General features: G+C 45.2%; 1 protein-coding gene across 2 annotated transcripts in view; it reads right to left on the bottom strand.

The window, feature by feature from the left end:
• The window catches only part of POLR3A (polymerase (RNA) III (DNA directed) polypeptide A, 155kDa), a 46,911-nt gene that overhangs the window by 27,025 nt on the left and 2,778 nt on the right, over nucleotides 1-17,108 (bottom strand). For both annotated transcript variants that reach the window (XM_010834182.1, XM_010834183.1), the window contains exons 2-12: nucleotides 14,052-14,187; nucleotides 13,644-13,781; nucleotides 12,953-13,124; nucleotides 12,664-12,818; nucleotides 6,592-6,831; nucleotides 6,315-6,477; nucleotides 6,005-6,141; nucleotides 4,463-4,566; nucleotides 3,539-3,680; nucleotides 1,158-1,298; nucleotides 127-196 (exon numbers count right to left, since the gene is read on the bottom strand). In XM_010834182.1, the coding sequence (XP_010832484.1) occupies nucleotides 127-196; nucleotides 1,158-1,298; nucleotides 3,539-3,680; nucleotides 4,463-4,566; nucleotides 6,005-6,141; nucleotides 6,315-6,477; nucleotides 6,592-6,831; nucleotides 12,664-12,818; nucleotides 12,953-13,124; nucleotides 13,644-13,781; nucleotides 14,052-14,187 (1,598 nt within the window). The remainder of the gene's footprint in view (nucleotides 1-126; nucleotides 197-1,157; nucleotides 1,299-3,538; nucleotides 3,681-4,462; nucleotides 4,567-6,004; nucleotides 6,142-6,314; nucleotides 6,478-6,591; nucleotides 6,832-12,663; nucleotides 12,819-12,952; nucleotides 13,125-13,643; nucleotides 13,782-14,051; nucleotides 14,188-17,108) is intronic.

Below are 17,108 nucleotides of genomic sequence, written 5' to 3'. Positions count from 1 at the left end.
ATGAACACAATCACACTCAGTAAACAAACAACAGAATTACACAGCTTTTCAAGTGCTCACGTGAACACGTGAAAGAGAACCCTCGTGTTCCAAAGTCTCTTTTCAAGTAAATTCCACAAAACCCACCTGTCAGAAAATCCTGAATAGCAGCAATTAGTGGTTCTCCATTTCTCGGTGTTACAAGGTTTGCTTTAGTCTGAAGGAAAAAGGAACACAGTACGTTAGCCGTGTTTGGATGCGTGATGTGGCCCCAAAATCTTCACCACAAACACTCTTGATGGTTATGGACAAGTGAAGAGCGCAGGAAGGTAAGGCTACGAATGGGAGGCTGGGGGTTCTTAACTGCAGCTTTGTCACTAATATCGTCATCTGTCAACGGCAGAGGTAAAAAATAGCAGCAAGATTGACCTCAGAGGTCCCTATGTTTAAATACTGTGTGGAATCGTTCTGCATTCTTATAAAGAACTCTCTGGGTAAAAGACGTTAGTGTAATTAGAAATGCTCTCCTCCAGAGAAAACTTCCTTCTATGAATGATGGGTAGCACTGTGCTATCTTTGAAGTCAATCAATTCCACACTGGTTACAATAATGGCAGAATGGTCAAGCTTCTCTTGGTTGAGACACTAAGTTAGAACAGCATTTATTAATCATCCAAATGTAATGAGTGCCTACACTAGCAAAAACAGGCGCTAGCTGTTCACTGCATAAGCACCCAATTTAAAGAAGGTTCTGTATATCAAGGTGCATTTGCTTAGGAACTCGCTGGTGATCCAGTGGTTAGCACTCTGTGCTTTCACTGCTGAGGGTGTGGGTTCAATCCCTGGTCAGGGAACTAAGATCCTGTAAGCAGCCGCTTGGCACAGCCAAAAGGGGGGAGAAAAAAGGTGCATCAGCTCCAATCCTTTATCTGAAGTATAATGGACCATGACATCCAGCAGTCATGCTTCTGACACACCCTGTCTTACCTCTTCATAACTGGTGCGCATGTGTGTGTATTCTCCTAGGAACCCACAGTACAGGTCGGAAGGTACCCAGTCCTTTCAACTCCCCACCCATTAGAGAAACCAACTCCCTTACATACTACGGGTGTTTTCAAACAAGACTTGTTTCCCTTCTCCTCCTTTTTCTCAGGAGCTGGGATGCACCACCCTACCTACCCCCATGAGAACAAGGGCTTCTGCTTTAGCTTCTTCTGTTTGAGGAAGATGAAGGTTCATTTCATCTCCATCAAAATCCGCATTGTAGGGTGTACAGACACACTCGTTAAATCTGAAAGTCCGGTGGGGCTTGACCCTGGCCTGTGGAATACAAAACAAAGCAAATCAGGAAAAGGACATAAGTCATTTATTCAAATCTTCTTAGTCCCATTGTTTTAAAAAAAAAGGATTCCTGCAGACCTGCACACTTTACATTAAGGAAGAAAATTCCTAGTATGTTCTGGTATGGATGAGGTCATTAGTTCAGTTCAGTTGCTCAGTTGTGTCAGACTCTTGACAACCCCAGGGACTACAGCACACCAGGCTTCCCTGTCCATCACCAACTCCCGGAGCTTGCTCAAACTCATGTCCATTGAACTGGTGATGCCATCCAATCATCTTGTCCTCTGCTGTATTCTTCTCCTGCCTTCAATCCTTCCCAGCATCAGGGTCTTTTCATGAGTCAGTTCTTCGCATCATGTAGCCAAAGTACTGGAGCTTCAGCTTCAGCATCAGTCCCTCCAATAAATACTCAGGACTAATTTCCTTTAGCATTGACTGGTTTGACCTCCTTGCAGTCCCAGGGATTATCAAGAGTCTTTGACAAGGAACCTTGCAAGGAAGGCACCACGCCGAGGCATCTGACCTTCTTCACATGGCTAAGACAGCCAGCCAGCCAGCGTGTACCTCCTGAAATATGGCAAGAGGAAGCAGCCAGCACCACCTATGAGTTATTATTGCCAAAAAAGTTCTATTTGAATCTGATTATGCTTTGAGAGTTTATTTCTAGTTTACAGGAAAACAACAAAGCATGCAGGAACCCTTACTGCCACACACAGGCAGACAAATAAAGAACGTGCAACGTTCTTCAGGACAAATGACCTGGTTTTTTCAGACATGACACGGAAATTAAAAGGAGGAGGGAGGACTGTAATAGGGGCTTAAGACATGGATCAATTAAATGTGTAGATTTTAGATCTCACTTTGAACAAACTAGCTGCAAAAAGATTTTTGAGACACATGGGGCAATCTGACTATGGCCAGGGTGCTAGACAACACCAGGGAATGACTTCATTTTGGTGAGGTGTGATCATGGCACTGTAGCTATGCGTGTTTTGCAGAAGTAAGCTGAAAACACATGGGAAAAAGACATGGCACCTGGTTTCATCAAAGGAAAAAGGGAGACAGAAAACCAGTGTGGCAAAAGCTTGAAAATTACTGAATATAAAGGATGGGAATATGTGAGTTCATCACAGTACTCTTTCTACTTTTGTATATACTTGAAAGTTTTCACATAAAAATATTTCTATGTTAAATGGGCCAAGTTTCCAGAAAGGGAAGGCTTTTGTTCACCTCCTGCTGCTGCTGCTGCTGCTGCTGCGTCGCTTCAGTCCTGTCCAACTCTATGCAACCCCAAAGACAGCAGCCCACCAGGCTTCCCCGTCCCTGGGATTCTCCAGGCAAGAACACGAGTGGGTTGCCATTTCCTCTTCCAATGCATGAAAGTGAAAACTCAAAGTGAAGTCACTCGGTCGTGTCTGACTCTTCTCGACCCCATGGACTGCAGCCTACCAGGCTCCTCCATCCATGGCATTTTCCAGGCAAGAGTACTGGAGTGGGGTGCCATCGCCTTCTCCATTTGTTCACCTCCTAGAGCTCCATAATCATAAAATCTATCTTTGGTATTTCTGCCATTGAGCAAAAAGATTGATGTAATGTTTCCATAAACTACTGGAAAAAAAATCAATCTAGAAAAACACTACCTTAGGAGCCTGTTTGCAAATGCTCAGGGATTTAATGGTTTTTTCATATAGGAGAATTTATGAATATTTAACAAATTGAAGTTGCATCTTGTTTCCATTTGAAATCTCCAGAAAAGGAAACTGCTGCTGTTGCAAAGTAAACTGCTCCAAAAAATATGCCTTCAGGTCTTGGTCGGAGGACGACTACAAAGAAAAATCCTGTAAGCATTTTAGCTTCTTAGTTAATATGCTGTTTTAAATCAAGTCGATTTTCTGCCATGTCTATTTTACATAATTTTGTGCACACAGATATGCATCTATGTTGTCTGCAAGTGAAATCACAGTCGTCACTTTCACACTAATTTTCAGTTAGTTCCTGTTTCACTGTTGTGTGAAAAGTATGTTATAAATATTAAAAACATTGAAGGGAAGCTTGAAATTGAAGAGTTTCACTCAAACTAAAATGGAAGAGAAGAGGAAAACCAAAAGTTATAAAAATTTGAGATTACTGGCAGTTTAAACTTTAGATGTCTGGAGTTTGAGCAGGGCGCACACAGCAAAGCTCCACCCAGCAGATACGAACACCAGTCTCCTGCTCACCAGGTGCGCCATGATGCTCAGTTTGTGCAGCGAGGGCTGCCGGTTGAAGAGGACCACGTCTCCATCGATGAGGTGCCTCTCCACAATGTCCCCGAACTTGAGCTCCTGGGCCATCTTTTCTCTGTTTCCGTATTTCAGAAACCTTAACATACAATAATGGACATAACCTGTGAGAACAGTTTCCTCAGCACGTTTCTCCCTCTTCATATCTAAAATGACCATGTTTCACTGAATTTAAGGTGCCTCCCTCCACTGTCAATTAAACCACCGTAACAACAACAAAATTGTTTTTGTAACTTTATTTTTTGGCCACGCCAAGTGGCCTGTGGGATCCTAGTTCCCCAAACAGGAATTAAACCCCGGCCCACGGGAGTTTAAGTGCCAAGCCCTAACCAATGGACCACCAGGGAAGTCCCTAAACTACAACAAATTGATTGTATGATACCTCTTAATTTTAGAAATGTCCAACTATGATAAAAGTATGTCTTAGAGTCACAGAAACTGAGTAATAAACTAGCTTCTAGCACAGGGCCCCGGTGATGTTTGAATTTCATGAAACGAAAAGCACTGGTGATCAGCTCATGTCGCTGTGAAAAGCCAGAACTGACAAAGTGTGTGCCTCCTGGGTTATGAGTGCACCCAGAGCACCCAGGTGGCTCAGAAAATGATCTGCTTTCACACCCCAATGCGGTGTATCTACCTAAATGTTAAATGCTATTGAATAAATGAACACTGTGCATCCATTCAAAGAGCCAGCAGAGGAAACAAAACATACCTAGGCTAACTGCAATTTAAACAGGTGTTTTCCACATGTTAACATATCACAGTAATTGTACTTTGGACTGCCTTCTGTGGCTGAGTATGGCGACAGTGAACTTGGTCACGAGGAGATAATCACATCCAACCACACTGTGAAAGCGTTACCTTTTCATCTGCGTGTGTCTCTGCTGAATGAAATTGGCTCCTGGGTGAACTTCAGGGCCATTTCGAACCAGTTTCCTCAAAAAGTTGATGTTTGCTTTGTTCACCTGGAGGACCACAGCAGGAAACAGAGCGAGGCACTGTTAGGTTTCGCTACGCTCGCATGCCATCCTGAATTGAGTCTCAGCCTCCACTTTAAGTGATTCTAGGGGGTGTCCCTGGTGGCCCCTTGCATAGGACTCTGCACTTCCACTGCATGGGGAAAGGGTTTGATTGCTGGTCAGGGAACTAAGATCCCGCATGCCACTTGTGGGGTCCAGGAAAAAAAAAAAAAAAAGCATAACTGAACCCCTTGTGCAATTCTAGGAGAGAGGTACCTGCGGCACGCTGCTGCCGAGGTCTTCAGTATAAGGACAACGGCTCACGTCTGAATTCAGCCACTCACTTGCTGGGTGACAGGGCCAGGTCCGTGACTGACCTTTGGCTTCTCTACTGATAAAATGACTGGGCTGGACTGATCTGCAGGGACCTTTCAGCATATTCTGTGACCCTAAAAACAGGTGGCAGCTTCATCTGCAGTGATTCACCATGGGCTTCTAAGGTTTAAAAGCTGTTAACACCAGAACAGCAGTCCTGGACTGCACCAGCATGTCCTGCAGCCTACTGGACAAGAGTCTCGTGGGGCACTGTCTCAGAGAAGGAACTCATCCAAGGACACTGCTTTTTTAAATTCTGGCTGCACTGAGTCTCTGCTGCAGCTCTTCCTTGAGGCGTGTGCAAGGCTAGCTGCCTTGTAGCACGTGGGATCTTAGTTGCCTGACCAGGGACTGAACCGGTGTCCCCTGCATTGGAAGGCGGATTCTCAACCACTGGACCACCAGGTCCCAACCAAGGATACTTTTTATACAAGCTTTTTACCAGAAGCACCTATGGTCTGGGCTAATTATGAATTTCAAGAACAAAGTCAAAGCCAATCAATATCTTCCTGTTATCAGACCTTTCAACTATCTACACCTCAGTTAAAAAAGAAAATACTATAAATACCAGTTTACACTCACGACGAGTATGAACTCAGTGTAAAGTGGTACAGCCTTTCTGGTTATGCATCAACAGCTTTTTAATATTCAGAGTCTTTGAGTCAATGATTCTAATGTTTTAAAAATGATTCTAAAATCATTTAAAAATTCTAATGTTTTAACTCATCCCAAGAAAATTAACTGGGTGTGGATGTTTATCATTTAGTTATTTAAGGCATGAGGTATGAACTAGCACAGAAAAATATCAAAGATGGAAAAAAGTAGACTTGAATGTTTAATGCATATCTGAGTATTTGAATATAAAGCAGACACCACTGTGTACGTGTTGTAGATGTTATATATGGTGACACACGTGTGAAACAAACTGGAAAAACACACACACACACGTGCCAAACTGTGGGCTGGGTGGGTTACTGGGGGTTCCCCACTGTTGAGATTGTTTGGAACCTCAGAACATAACATAAAACACTGGATTCAGACAAAGTACTGAGCAGTTCAATGTACTTACCTTCTCAGGAAATGTTAGAATTTTGGCCACGTGAACTGGCACAGCTACCTCATCAATTCGGAGGTTGGGGTCAGGTGAGATGACTGTTCTACCAGAAAAATCCACTCTCTTTCCTGAGAGATTGCCTCTGAATCGACCTAAATAAATAAAAATACATCGTCTCCAGGGCACAACGTGTGCCGTTTGGGAGCAATGCGACCAGAAAGGCCAAGGGAAGACTGCGATCTCCAACGAGATGAGCTGGACACACATCCCCCAAAACGCACCCAAGGCAGCAGACTGTCTTCTGCACACGTAGGTGGACACGTACCCTGCTTTCCCTTCAGGCGCTGGACAAACCCTCTGGTCCATTTCTTGGGTGCCATATTGAGGGGGATGCCTGAGAGCTCGCTGTTAATGTAGAGAGCACACTGCAGCTGCAGGAAGTCCCAGTCTTCCATGATCATCTGGGTCTTGGCTCCGGATATCCGATGCTAAGAATGAGCAGAAGCAAGCCTGGTCAATTTGACTTTCTCCATCAGACACTTCTGTTTGCAGGGATAGACTCTAAAACCTGGAGTTTGGAAATGCCAATGGGAAGTGCTGACCTTTTTAATGACGTCATTTAGGAAAATGATTTCTGTCAACTTCATCGTCAGATCGTCTTCATTGGTGCCAGACTTCAAATCGCTCACGACAGAGGGTCTGATGCACAAAGGGGGCACTAAGAGTCGTGTGAGAATCAAATCGGAGGGCTTTCCAGCTTCCGGATTCATCAGAAGTAGAGGGATATCTTCAGCTGGGATTCGTTTAAATAAATTCAAAACTACTAAGGGATTCAAGTTTTCCTACGGAAAGGAAGGAAGAGCAGAGAGAGCTCAGCTTTTTTTCCACAGCTTAGGCAAAGATTTACTTCCCCATGCCCCCTAACCCAGCAGTACCCAATCTTGGCACCAGGAACTGACTAAGGGGGCGATGGTTCAGGCAGGACTGCCAGTGGGGGAGCAGCAGATGAAGCTTCGCCTGCCTGCCGCTCACCTCTCACGTGCCCGGTTCCTAACAGGCCTCTGACCAGTACTGGCCCACGGCCCAGGAGCTGGGACCCCTGCTCTAACCGCTTACCTGAAAATACGTACAAGTGATGACAACGGCTTCTGATAACTTGCTATATATACTGCAAGAGCCCTAAAAATGTGCATGACTTTTATTCCAGTAATTTAAGCCAATAATACCACTTAATTTTTCCAAAGGGTATGATTTTAGAAATTAACACAAAGATTTAGCTATAAGGATGTTCACTAAAGCAGATCTGAATTGTGAAAGCTGCTAACAGCCTGAAAAGTTACTGGCCAGATAAAATCATGGTACATTCATATGTAGAAAACTATGAAGCCGTTTAAAGAAAAAAAATGAAGACACAAAAATGTGGCCTATGCCATGAAAGGTGTTCATAAAATATTGATAAATGAGATAGGTATGTTTACAATGTGGTCTAATTTGGGCAAAGATGTACATCTACGGAAAAGAGGAAATGGAAGAGTTTACCAAGGTGTGAACAGGGCCATCTTTAGCTGAGTTGGATTATCGTTTTGCTTCTTTTTATACATTTCACCTTTCTGTAATGAACTTGTATTGTCTTTGTATTAACGTCACATAACAGAGGCGCCACGCTGTAAAAATGCTGGTTATTAGATTTCTTGGGCTCAGACTGTGACTGAGACTGTACGTTGTCAGCACAATTCGCCGCACGTGACTTAATGAAACAGGGAACAAAGCCAAGACAAATGATCAGCTCCTAGAACACCACCCAAGGAAAAGTGTCTACAGTCCTGCCCTGGAGAAGATGGCAGTGTGGCTGGGCAGAAGGAAGGAATCTCACTGGAGGCTTTTGAGTCCGGGCCCCTGTCCAGAGAACAATGCGTGTCCTTGGCTCCCATCTCGCAGCAATGGGCACCTCACTGCCATCAGAAACAGTCAGGGAGGAGGAAGCTTAAATCTAACAAAATTCTAGAATGGGACGAAGGCGAGACGTTGCCTGTAGTACCACAGTCAGTCCTGGACGAGAACATTAAGGAGCTGAAGGCCGTCCAGGAGGACAAGAAGACTGGCAAGAGCCTGGAAACCAGTTCTCAGCAAGTGATAGGAACAACTGCATCCTCAGAGGCACGAGGAAGAGGCCACTGACTTACTGTTAAATACCAGGAAACGGAGGTCAGGGACTGATGGACGGCAGAGCAGGGCCCGGATGTGCATGAGGCAGAAGACCCAAACAGCCCAAGCTCTCTAGACATAGAGCGTGGCTGCCTCGGGTGGTGATGAGCCGACACAGCTGAGGACTGGTACTCAGTCTGCAGGGATGATGTCATTATGGAGAGACCTTATCTGCAGGTCTACCCATCCCCAGATTCGTACTAAAACAGGAGTGGATATACGTCAGCCCTCTGGAGTAGAGTCCAGAGTTTCTGTCCAATTCCTAAAGGTGTCTGTGACCCACAAAAGGTCAAGAACCACTGCTCTAATGTCTCTTCCACTTCAATCATGTTGTGCCTCCTATAACGGCATGGGGCTGCACATTCCTGAAAATTCAATGGGCAGGCACACATGTCAGTGAGTGAAACCTGCTCAGTCATATCTGACTCTTAGTACCCCCATGGACTGTCACCCGCCAGGCTCCTCTGTCCATGGGATTTCCCAGGCAAGAATTCTGGAGCAGGTTGCCATTCCTTTCTCCAGGGGATCTTCTAGACCCAGGGATCCAACCTGGGTCTCCCACGCTGCAGGCAGAGTCTTTACTGTCGGAGTCACCAGGGAAGCACCATGTCAGGACACGGGCCATCCTGAGATTAATGAGACACCTTTTTGCTGCCTGTCTTTATAAAAGGTAAATGTTAACTCAATAATTCTTTGTTTACTTTGGTTACTGAGTGGCCCTCTCTGAGGAGGGGCTGCTTGGAATTAGGCAATTGGTGAACTCATGCTTTGTTTTCACCCATGGCACAAGAAAGCCCAGGACAAACTGGTAATCTTGGAGGACCCGCCAGTACTCCAAGCACTGTGACTGGCATCAAACAGGACCTCAGAGCAAAGGATCCTGTGAGGGACTAAACTGAAGTGGGAGAAACTAGCAGAAACATAAGACGGAACACAAGAGGTGTATGGGGCACAGCAAATGAACACGTGGTTGAGGGAAAGGTGAAGACTGGGGTGGGGTGCGTTGCAGAAGGAGAGCAGGCTGCATGGAAGCCCAGGGATGGGGGATTCGGGAGAGAGGGAGGGCGCAGAGGCTCTCTTAAGCTGAAGGGACACACAAATAAGAAACGGAAGAAGCCTTACCTCTCCATCATTATTTCTGTTAATACAGGAACATCAGTAATAAGAAAACCACAGTAACTGGGTCACGTGCTTGAAGCATTTGCTATTTGCTAAGCATTTGATCTGGAATCCATCTTTTACTCCTCATAATGGCCCTAAAGGAGACACTCTTGTAATCCCTTTTATAGTTGTGGAAACTCAAGTCCAGGTTGGGTCATGTGTCTAAGATGATAGAGTAAGTAAGTGGCAGTGTGCGTGTGTGCTAAGTCACTTCAGTCATGTCTGACTCTTTGTAACCTTATGGATTGTAGCCTGCCAGGCTCCTCTGTCCTTGGGATTTTCCCACCATGAATACTGGAATGGGTTGCCATTTCCTCCTCCAGGAGGAAGGAAGTCTCCTGCATTGGCAGGCAGATTCTTTACCACTGAGCCACCTGGCAAGCCCCAAAGCTCTCAACCATCACCACCCTAAATCACATTGAGGGTGTCAGCTGGGTCACGTGGGCTGGGGTGGACAGAGAGGTGGAGGCAGTGGGGGGCACAGAGAGACAAGATGTACACGCTAGACAGGTGGCTCCTAAGTGGGAGGAGGTTACCTCCTGGGCCCAGTCACTCAGGACAGTGGGCCCCAACCTTCGGCACCACGGAATGATTTCACAGAAGACAACTTTTTCACGGACCTGGGCTGAAGGTGTGGTTTTGGGATGATTCCAGCACACTACATTTTTTGTGTGCTTTCCTTCTAATCTAATGCCTCTGCTGATCTTGAAGGAGGTATTGCTCCACGGCCTGGAAGTTGGGGACCTCTGACTTAAGAGACTTTTCCAAACAAGATGCCTCCTAGGCCCTAAACACTTCTACTGCAGAGGGTGCGGGGAGCAGAGAAGACTTGGTCCTCTGCACGTAAGGACAGTGGCCTCAGGGGCCCAGGCGGAGAGTTGGCAGGGGAAAGTGGTGACGGGCGTCAGGAAGGCTGATCTGGGGGCAGCAGAGGGAATGCACAGGAGGCCGCAGCTAAGGCCACACCCAGGAGAGCTGGGCAGCCCTCAGACTCGCTGAACGCTTTCTGCACAGTTGTCAGCCTGGAGGGTGGAATTCCTCTACACTCACGCTGGGAGGAGGACGAGATCAGCTTTCTCAGTCTGCACCTTTACTTCATCTGCAGGAGCTTGAAGACATCTCCACTGGGATGCACGGCTGATGCCGTGCCCCATCATGGAGTCCAGGGGGACTACCAGTTTCCAGACGCCAGCGCATGGACACCCGCTCGCCTCTGACCGCCTCCTCTCACACCCGTTGCCACAGTGGCTGGTCATCAGTTACTATCCATTCTGACTGCACACTCTGACCTCTGGCTTCACTATCACTGCCCAGGGTCAGGGCCTGCTTCCTTTTTACATCTCACTCCCTAAATCAAGGCATAACTTACATATATAATAGTAAACTGCACAAATTTTAAAGAGACGGCTAAATTTTTACACAGGTACACAAACACCACCATTCAAATCAGGAGAAAGAATATGTGCCCCTCTCCAGAAAATACCCTGATACCCCTTTCTCAGTACTAAGCCCTCACCCCAGTTCAGTCTGGCCTGTTCTTGGTCTTGATATAAATGCAATTGCATGGACTCTCATATAAGGCTGCCTCCTCTCAATAGGATTCTGCGATTCAGCCAGGCTGTGTGTGTCAGCTTGATTCTTTCATTCCAGCACAGTATTCCACTGTGTGGATCTATTACAATCTGCACATTCTCCTGTTGACAGGCATCTGGGTTGTTTCTAATTCTGGCTTTTATTAATGAAGCTGCAATGAACATACTTGCACAAATATTTTTGTGGATGTATGCACTTGCCTCTCTTGGGTCCATGCCCAAGAATAAAGCTGCTAGAAAATACGGTAAGTGTAGGTCCTACTTTGTAAGGAATTTCAGAGTGGTAGAAACATTTTATAAGGTTACTATTGATATAGGAGTGCCAGTTGCTTCAGATCCTTGCCAGCACTTGGTTTTCAGTTGTTTTACATTTAATTTTTCTAAGAGGGTGTGTGTTTCAATTAGTATTTCCCTGATGACTAATAATGTGGAACAACTTTCCATCTACTGATTGGCTGTTTGAATATATCCTTTTGTGCAGCGCCTATTCAAGTCTTGCTTCTGCTTTTAAAAATCAGGACTTTATATTCCAGACATGAGAGTCCTTTGTCAGACATATGAAAGTTGAGCATTTGCTCCCAGCTTGTGACCTGGTTTTTCATTTTTGTTACAGTGTCTTTTGAGCAGTCAGGCTGTTCTAAAACGTCATTGTTTATGTCTCTCCCTTGCTTAAAACTTGAATGGCTCCACATTCTCCAGAGTGGGAGGACCTCGACAAAGTGGGTTCAGCTGTCTGTCTTTTCTCCAGCACAGGCCTGCGCCCCAATGGCCTCAGCGAGGATTCCCCCTCCACCACTTACTGTTATTTTGGCCGATGCGGCCTCACAGGGTTGCTGTCAGGATAAAATACGAGGCGCTCCACGGAAAGAACTTGGACCGACACCGGACAGTAACAGCAGTCACCAAGTGCGAGGCGCTTTGTTAGCGAAACGCTGGGACTTCTGAACAGAACTCGGCTTCAGAAGGAGCCCCAGCACAGCCTCCTGGATGTGGCAGGCTCACTACCTGAGACTCTCTAAACCCTACTCAGGTTTAAGGACCACAACAAACCACACCTTTCCTCACAGTCCTCCCTAACCAAGCCCCCTGATTTCCCACTCCTTCCTATCCTTTCCATGCCTGTGACAGTCAGCACTGTGTCCCATGGTATTGGCTATACTTTCATGGATTAATGTCCTACAACACCTTTAAAACCATGGGATTCCTGGGTGCAGACCCCCTGCCTGGTGGTTCCTGATGCTCCCCACAGGTCTGGCAGTTTGGTACTCAGTGGCCACTTAACTGTTAGTTTTGTATACTATCAATTCTAGAAGGTACCATGTGTCTCAAGTACTAATCGAATTCAGAACAAGGTAGAACAAGACACGTCACAAAATCCTACTAATTAAGTTTGTGCCAAGTAAAGCAATGGGAATTACCTACAAATTCTATTAACGCCACATCCATGTGAGACCCAGGATCCCTCAGTGTATGCTGTACACAGCTATGCTTTTACAATCTTTCACAATGAAAATGTAACATGTGTTATCTATATAACTAGACGTGTGTTAGTTACGAGGACAGCTCACAATAAACTGAGTGCCAGGCAAATACCTGTCACGTGAAGTATCCCTGGAGATCTAACCCCAGTGGACCTCCGGTTCTGGAGGAAGGGTGTACCCAGAGGGTGAGGAGACAACGTGTGATGCAGACAGAGCGAGGCAGGGGCAGGCTCACCTGGGCCTTTCCCAGCAGAGGCTCCACTTCCTTGTTATGCTCTATGGCGGTTTCAAAGGACTGAAGGAAACTTGATACGATGGGATCCACCACTTTCTTGTTGGTCTTGTATTTCTCATGGATTATCTTCAGTAACCCGCATTTCTTGACAGTACCTGTAAGAGTTAATCCATTCTACCATGATTGGAAAAATCAGGTTCTTGGTTAGGCTGGTCTGAGGTCGTGATCTAGGAAATGCAGTTACGGAAACTGCCGTCGCGATGACAAACAAGACGTGCATCTGGCTCACCATTGAAGGCGCCGCAGTGATGGCACGTGTTCTTTTTCCGGCACTTGTCAGAGATTTTCTTCTTCAGCCCTCGCTTCTGGAGGTAGGTCAGGCCGGGCCTCTTTAGATAATCCAGAAACTGCTTCTTCTCCTCCTGGGACAGCATGATGTGGCAGCAGGTTTTACAGATCATCTTTTGAAAATTAAACCAAACAGATAAAAGGATGAGAGGATGAAAAAGTATTTTCTTTTTTTTTTAAAAAGCTGCATCCATCCCTTGTCCAGGACACTTAATTATATGCACAGATCTACAGGAAGACATGCTTAGAGGCAGCCCATGTTCACTGGAATGCTGGCTGTAGCCACAGCTGGCAGGTGGGGTTTTTGTTAGCTTTATTCCCTTTCTTGTGCTTGAATTATTTTGTGCTTGTATTGCTTTATTATTTTTTTACAATATATATCTACAACCTACTCAAGGAAAATCAAAGAAAAAGAATCTTTAAGCAATTTAACTTATTGCAGGATGAAATATTATGTCAGACAAATCAAACCAAAACAAAAAAACAAACCCCTCAAACAAAACAAATAATACATGTTTAGTATAAAAATGTTCCCTACATGTATCCCCCACCAAGCTCACTCTCATGTCTCAGGATCAGTAACTTTCAGGGAGATGGAGTTACTGTATGGAGATGGACACATACACGCTTACCTGTAAGATGCCTATAACTGCTCGGAAGTACCCCACGTGGAAGCACGGCAGTTCCAAGTCAATGTACCCATAGTGGCCCAGACAATCAGCCAAATTCTTCCCACAGGTTTCACAAGGACGGTCCTTCTCACTTGTACCCTGCGAATAAAAGTATGATCAATAATCAGTGGAGACCAGTGGAAAGGAAACTGGGACGAGCCCTCACAGGTGGCCAGGGGACCCAGAGTCAGAATCACCTGGGAAAGTGCAGGGTATTCATGTTCACTGGACCAAGGAAGGCTGGAGTCCCTGAGATACGCTGGGGAAGGGGGGAGGTGGAAGGAAGACTTGGCTTCTTCCTAGTTGGTAAGTCACCAGTTGCACCAGCCAGTCAAAATACATGGAACCATGAAGGGCAGCAGGTCTTACCATCCTGTGGTCAAGCACCCCGTATAGCAGTGGGGAGTGGTTGTTGTCCTGGCTGTACAGGTTCTTACTCACAACCTGGATGTGTGCCTGCTGGCGCATCTCCTCGGCTGACTTCATTCCAAAACAGATGTGGCTTCTGGAATGGAAAGAGATAGGGGAACAGTTACATCAAAACCACTCACCAGGAAGAGCATTTATGCCTGTGACCCACCATAAGCAACCTTATCCTTCCCACACCTGACAGGCTCTGCTCTCTCATTACTAAATGTTCCTTCATCCTGCTGACTTGTTCTCACCTTCATTATCTAAGGATGGTGGTCAGTTGTACCTACCTCCTTGCTGCTGAATCCAGGAAGAATTTCTCATTTTAACGTCTCTCTGCAGCACTGACAGTAACCTCTTCACCCCTTATCTTGCAATAATTTCTTTCCCTGGCTTTGGTAACACCATCCATGCTTTGAGTTTTTCCCCTCTCTGGCTGTTACATCTTAAGTTTCTTTTGTGGCCTCTCCTACTGCCCTCTCTCAGATGTTGGCTTTTCTCCTTACCTGGAGTTACAACCCCATTCCTCCTGGCCTTCTACACCTTGTTCCCGAGTGCTGTCTGTCTAATCTCTATCTGTAGCCCAACTATTCCGACTCATACACATACCTCCTTTGGACAGTTACACAAGTACCTAAACTCGGCACTTTCTCTCCCAAATCTGTTCCTTTGTTCATTTTCCCAACAAACTGGGGGTTTATAATGTGCCAGGCACCATCCTGAGGGGCTGAGGGTACAGGTTAGACAAGACAAACTCCCTTCCAACATGGGGCTCAGTTTCAGGGAGGGCAAGACAGAGAATAAATAAACAGATTCACAAAAGTGAATAGATGCAAAGACTGAACAAACTGAAGCCTAGGGGAGAGTTTGACAAGACTATGTTATGTGGTCAGAAAGTCTGGAAAATTGACATTTCAGCTGAATTCTGAATCAGAGGGAGCCAGTCATAAGATGATCAAGAAGTCATGCATAGAAGTACAGCTTAACTAGGGCAAGGGTTCTAGAGCCAGCTCAGGCCTGGCATTTTCAAGGCACCAAATGAAACCAGTACTGTAGAGCACAGAAAGCTAACGGAACAAGAAAAAGTCCGTGAGGTATGCAAAGACCGGCTTTAGGAGGGCTTGGGAACTTTGACAGGCGACTTAAATGTTAGTCCAAGGGAAAGCTGCTTGAAGAGTTCAATCTCAAGTGTCAGGGATCTAATTTGCATTTTAATAGAATCTCTTCAGGTGGTCAGAGGAAAACAGATTATATCTACATCTGAATATAGTTGGAGGTTGGGATTGGTTTGGAGGGACCACCAGGGATAATTTATCTAGCAAAGAGGCATGTTTCCCATTCCAGTGAATGGCAACCTCCAAACAGTCACCCAAGCAAGAAATTCTGTGCATCAGTCTCATTTCTCCCTTACCCATCCCTACCAAAACTGTCGATTTCACACCTCTCAACCGAGAGAATGGCCATCATCAAAAATTCTACAAATAATAAATGCTGGGGAGTGTGTGGAGAAAAAGGAACCCTCATTCACTGTTGGTGGGAATGTAAATTGGTACAACCAGTATAGAGAAAAGTACAGAGGTTCCTTTAAAAACTAAAAAGAGTTATTGTATGATCCAGCAAGCCCACTCCTGGGCATATATCTGGAGAACACAAACTACAATATGAAAAGCTATACCTCAATGTTCACTGCAGCTCTATTGACAATAGCCAGGAGAAAAGGAAAGATATAAGCAACTGAATGCAGAGTTCCAAAGAATAGCAAGAAGAGATAAAGCCTTCCTCAGCACTCAATGCAAAGAAATAGAGGAAAACAACAGAATGGGAAAGACTAGAGATCTCTTCAAGAAAATTAGAGATACAAAGGGAACATTTCATGCAAAGATGAGCTCGATAAAGGACAGAAATGGTATGGACCTAACAGAAGCAGTAGATATTAAGAAGAGGTGGCAAGAATACACAGAACTGTACAAAAAAAGATCTTCACGACCAAGATAATCACGATGGTATGATCACTCACCTAGAGCCAGGCATCCTGCAATGTGAAGTCAAGTGGGCCTTAGAAAGCATCACTATGAACAAAGCTAGTGGAGGTGAAGGAATTTCAGTTGAGCTATTTCAAATCCTGAAAGATGATGCTGTGAAAGTGCTGCACTCAATATGCCAGCAAATTTGGAAAACTCAGCAGTGGCCAAAGGACTGGAAAAGGTCAGTTTTCATTCCAATCCCAAAGAAAGGCAATGCCAAAGAATGCTCAAACTACTGCACAATTGCACTCATCTCACACGCTAGTAAAGTAATGCTCAAAATTCTCCAAGCCAGGCTTCGGCAATACGTGAACCATGAACTTCCTGATGTTCAAGCTGGTTTTAGAAAAGGCAGAGGAACCAGAGATCAAATTGCCAACATCTGCTAGATCATCGAAAAAGCAAGAGAGTTCCAGAAAAACATCTATTTCTGCTTTATTGATATGCCAAAGCCTTTGACTGTGTGGATCACAATAAACTATGGAAAATTCTGAAAGAGATGGGAATACCAGACCACCTGACCTGCTTCTTCAGAAATCTATATGCAGGTCAGGAAGCAACAGTTAGAACTGGACATGGAACAACAGACTGGTTCCAAATAGGAAAAGGATTATGTCAAGGCTGTATATTGTCACCTTGCTTATTTAATTTCTATGCAGAGTACATCATGAGAAACACTGGGCTGGAAGAAGCACAAGCTGGAATCAAGATTGCCGGGAGAAATATCAATAACCTTAGACATGCAGATGACACCACCCTTGTGGCAGAAAGTGAAGAGGAACTCAAAAGCCTCTTGATGAAAGTGAAAGAGGAGAGTGAAAAAGTTGGCTTAAAGCTCAACATTCAGAAAACGAAGATCATGGCATCTGGTCCCATCACTTCATGGCAAATAGATGGGGAAACTGTCAGACTTTATTTTGGGGGGCTCCAAAATCACTGCAGATGGTGACTAGCAGCCATGAAATTAAAAGACGCTTTACTCCTTGGAAGG

This window comes from Bison bison, unplaced genomic scaffold (assembly GCF_000754665.1).
Source record: "Bison bison bison isolate TAMUID 2011002044 unplaced genomic scaffold, Bison_UMD1.0 scf7180017864029, whole genome shotgun sequence".
Taxonomy (NCBI): Eukaryota; Metazoa; Chordata; class Mammalia; order Artiodactyla; family Bovidae; genus Bison; species Bison bison.
Note: the sequence above shows the minus strand (reverse complement) of the source record. Positions and strands in the feature narration are given on the sequence as shown.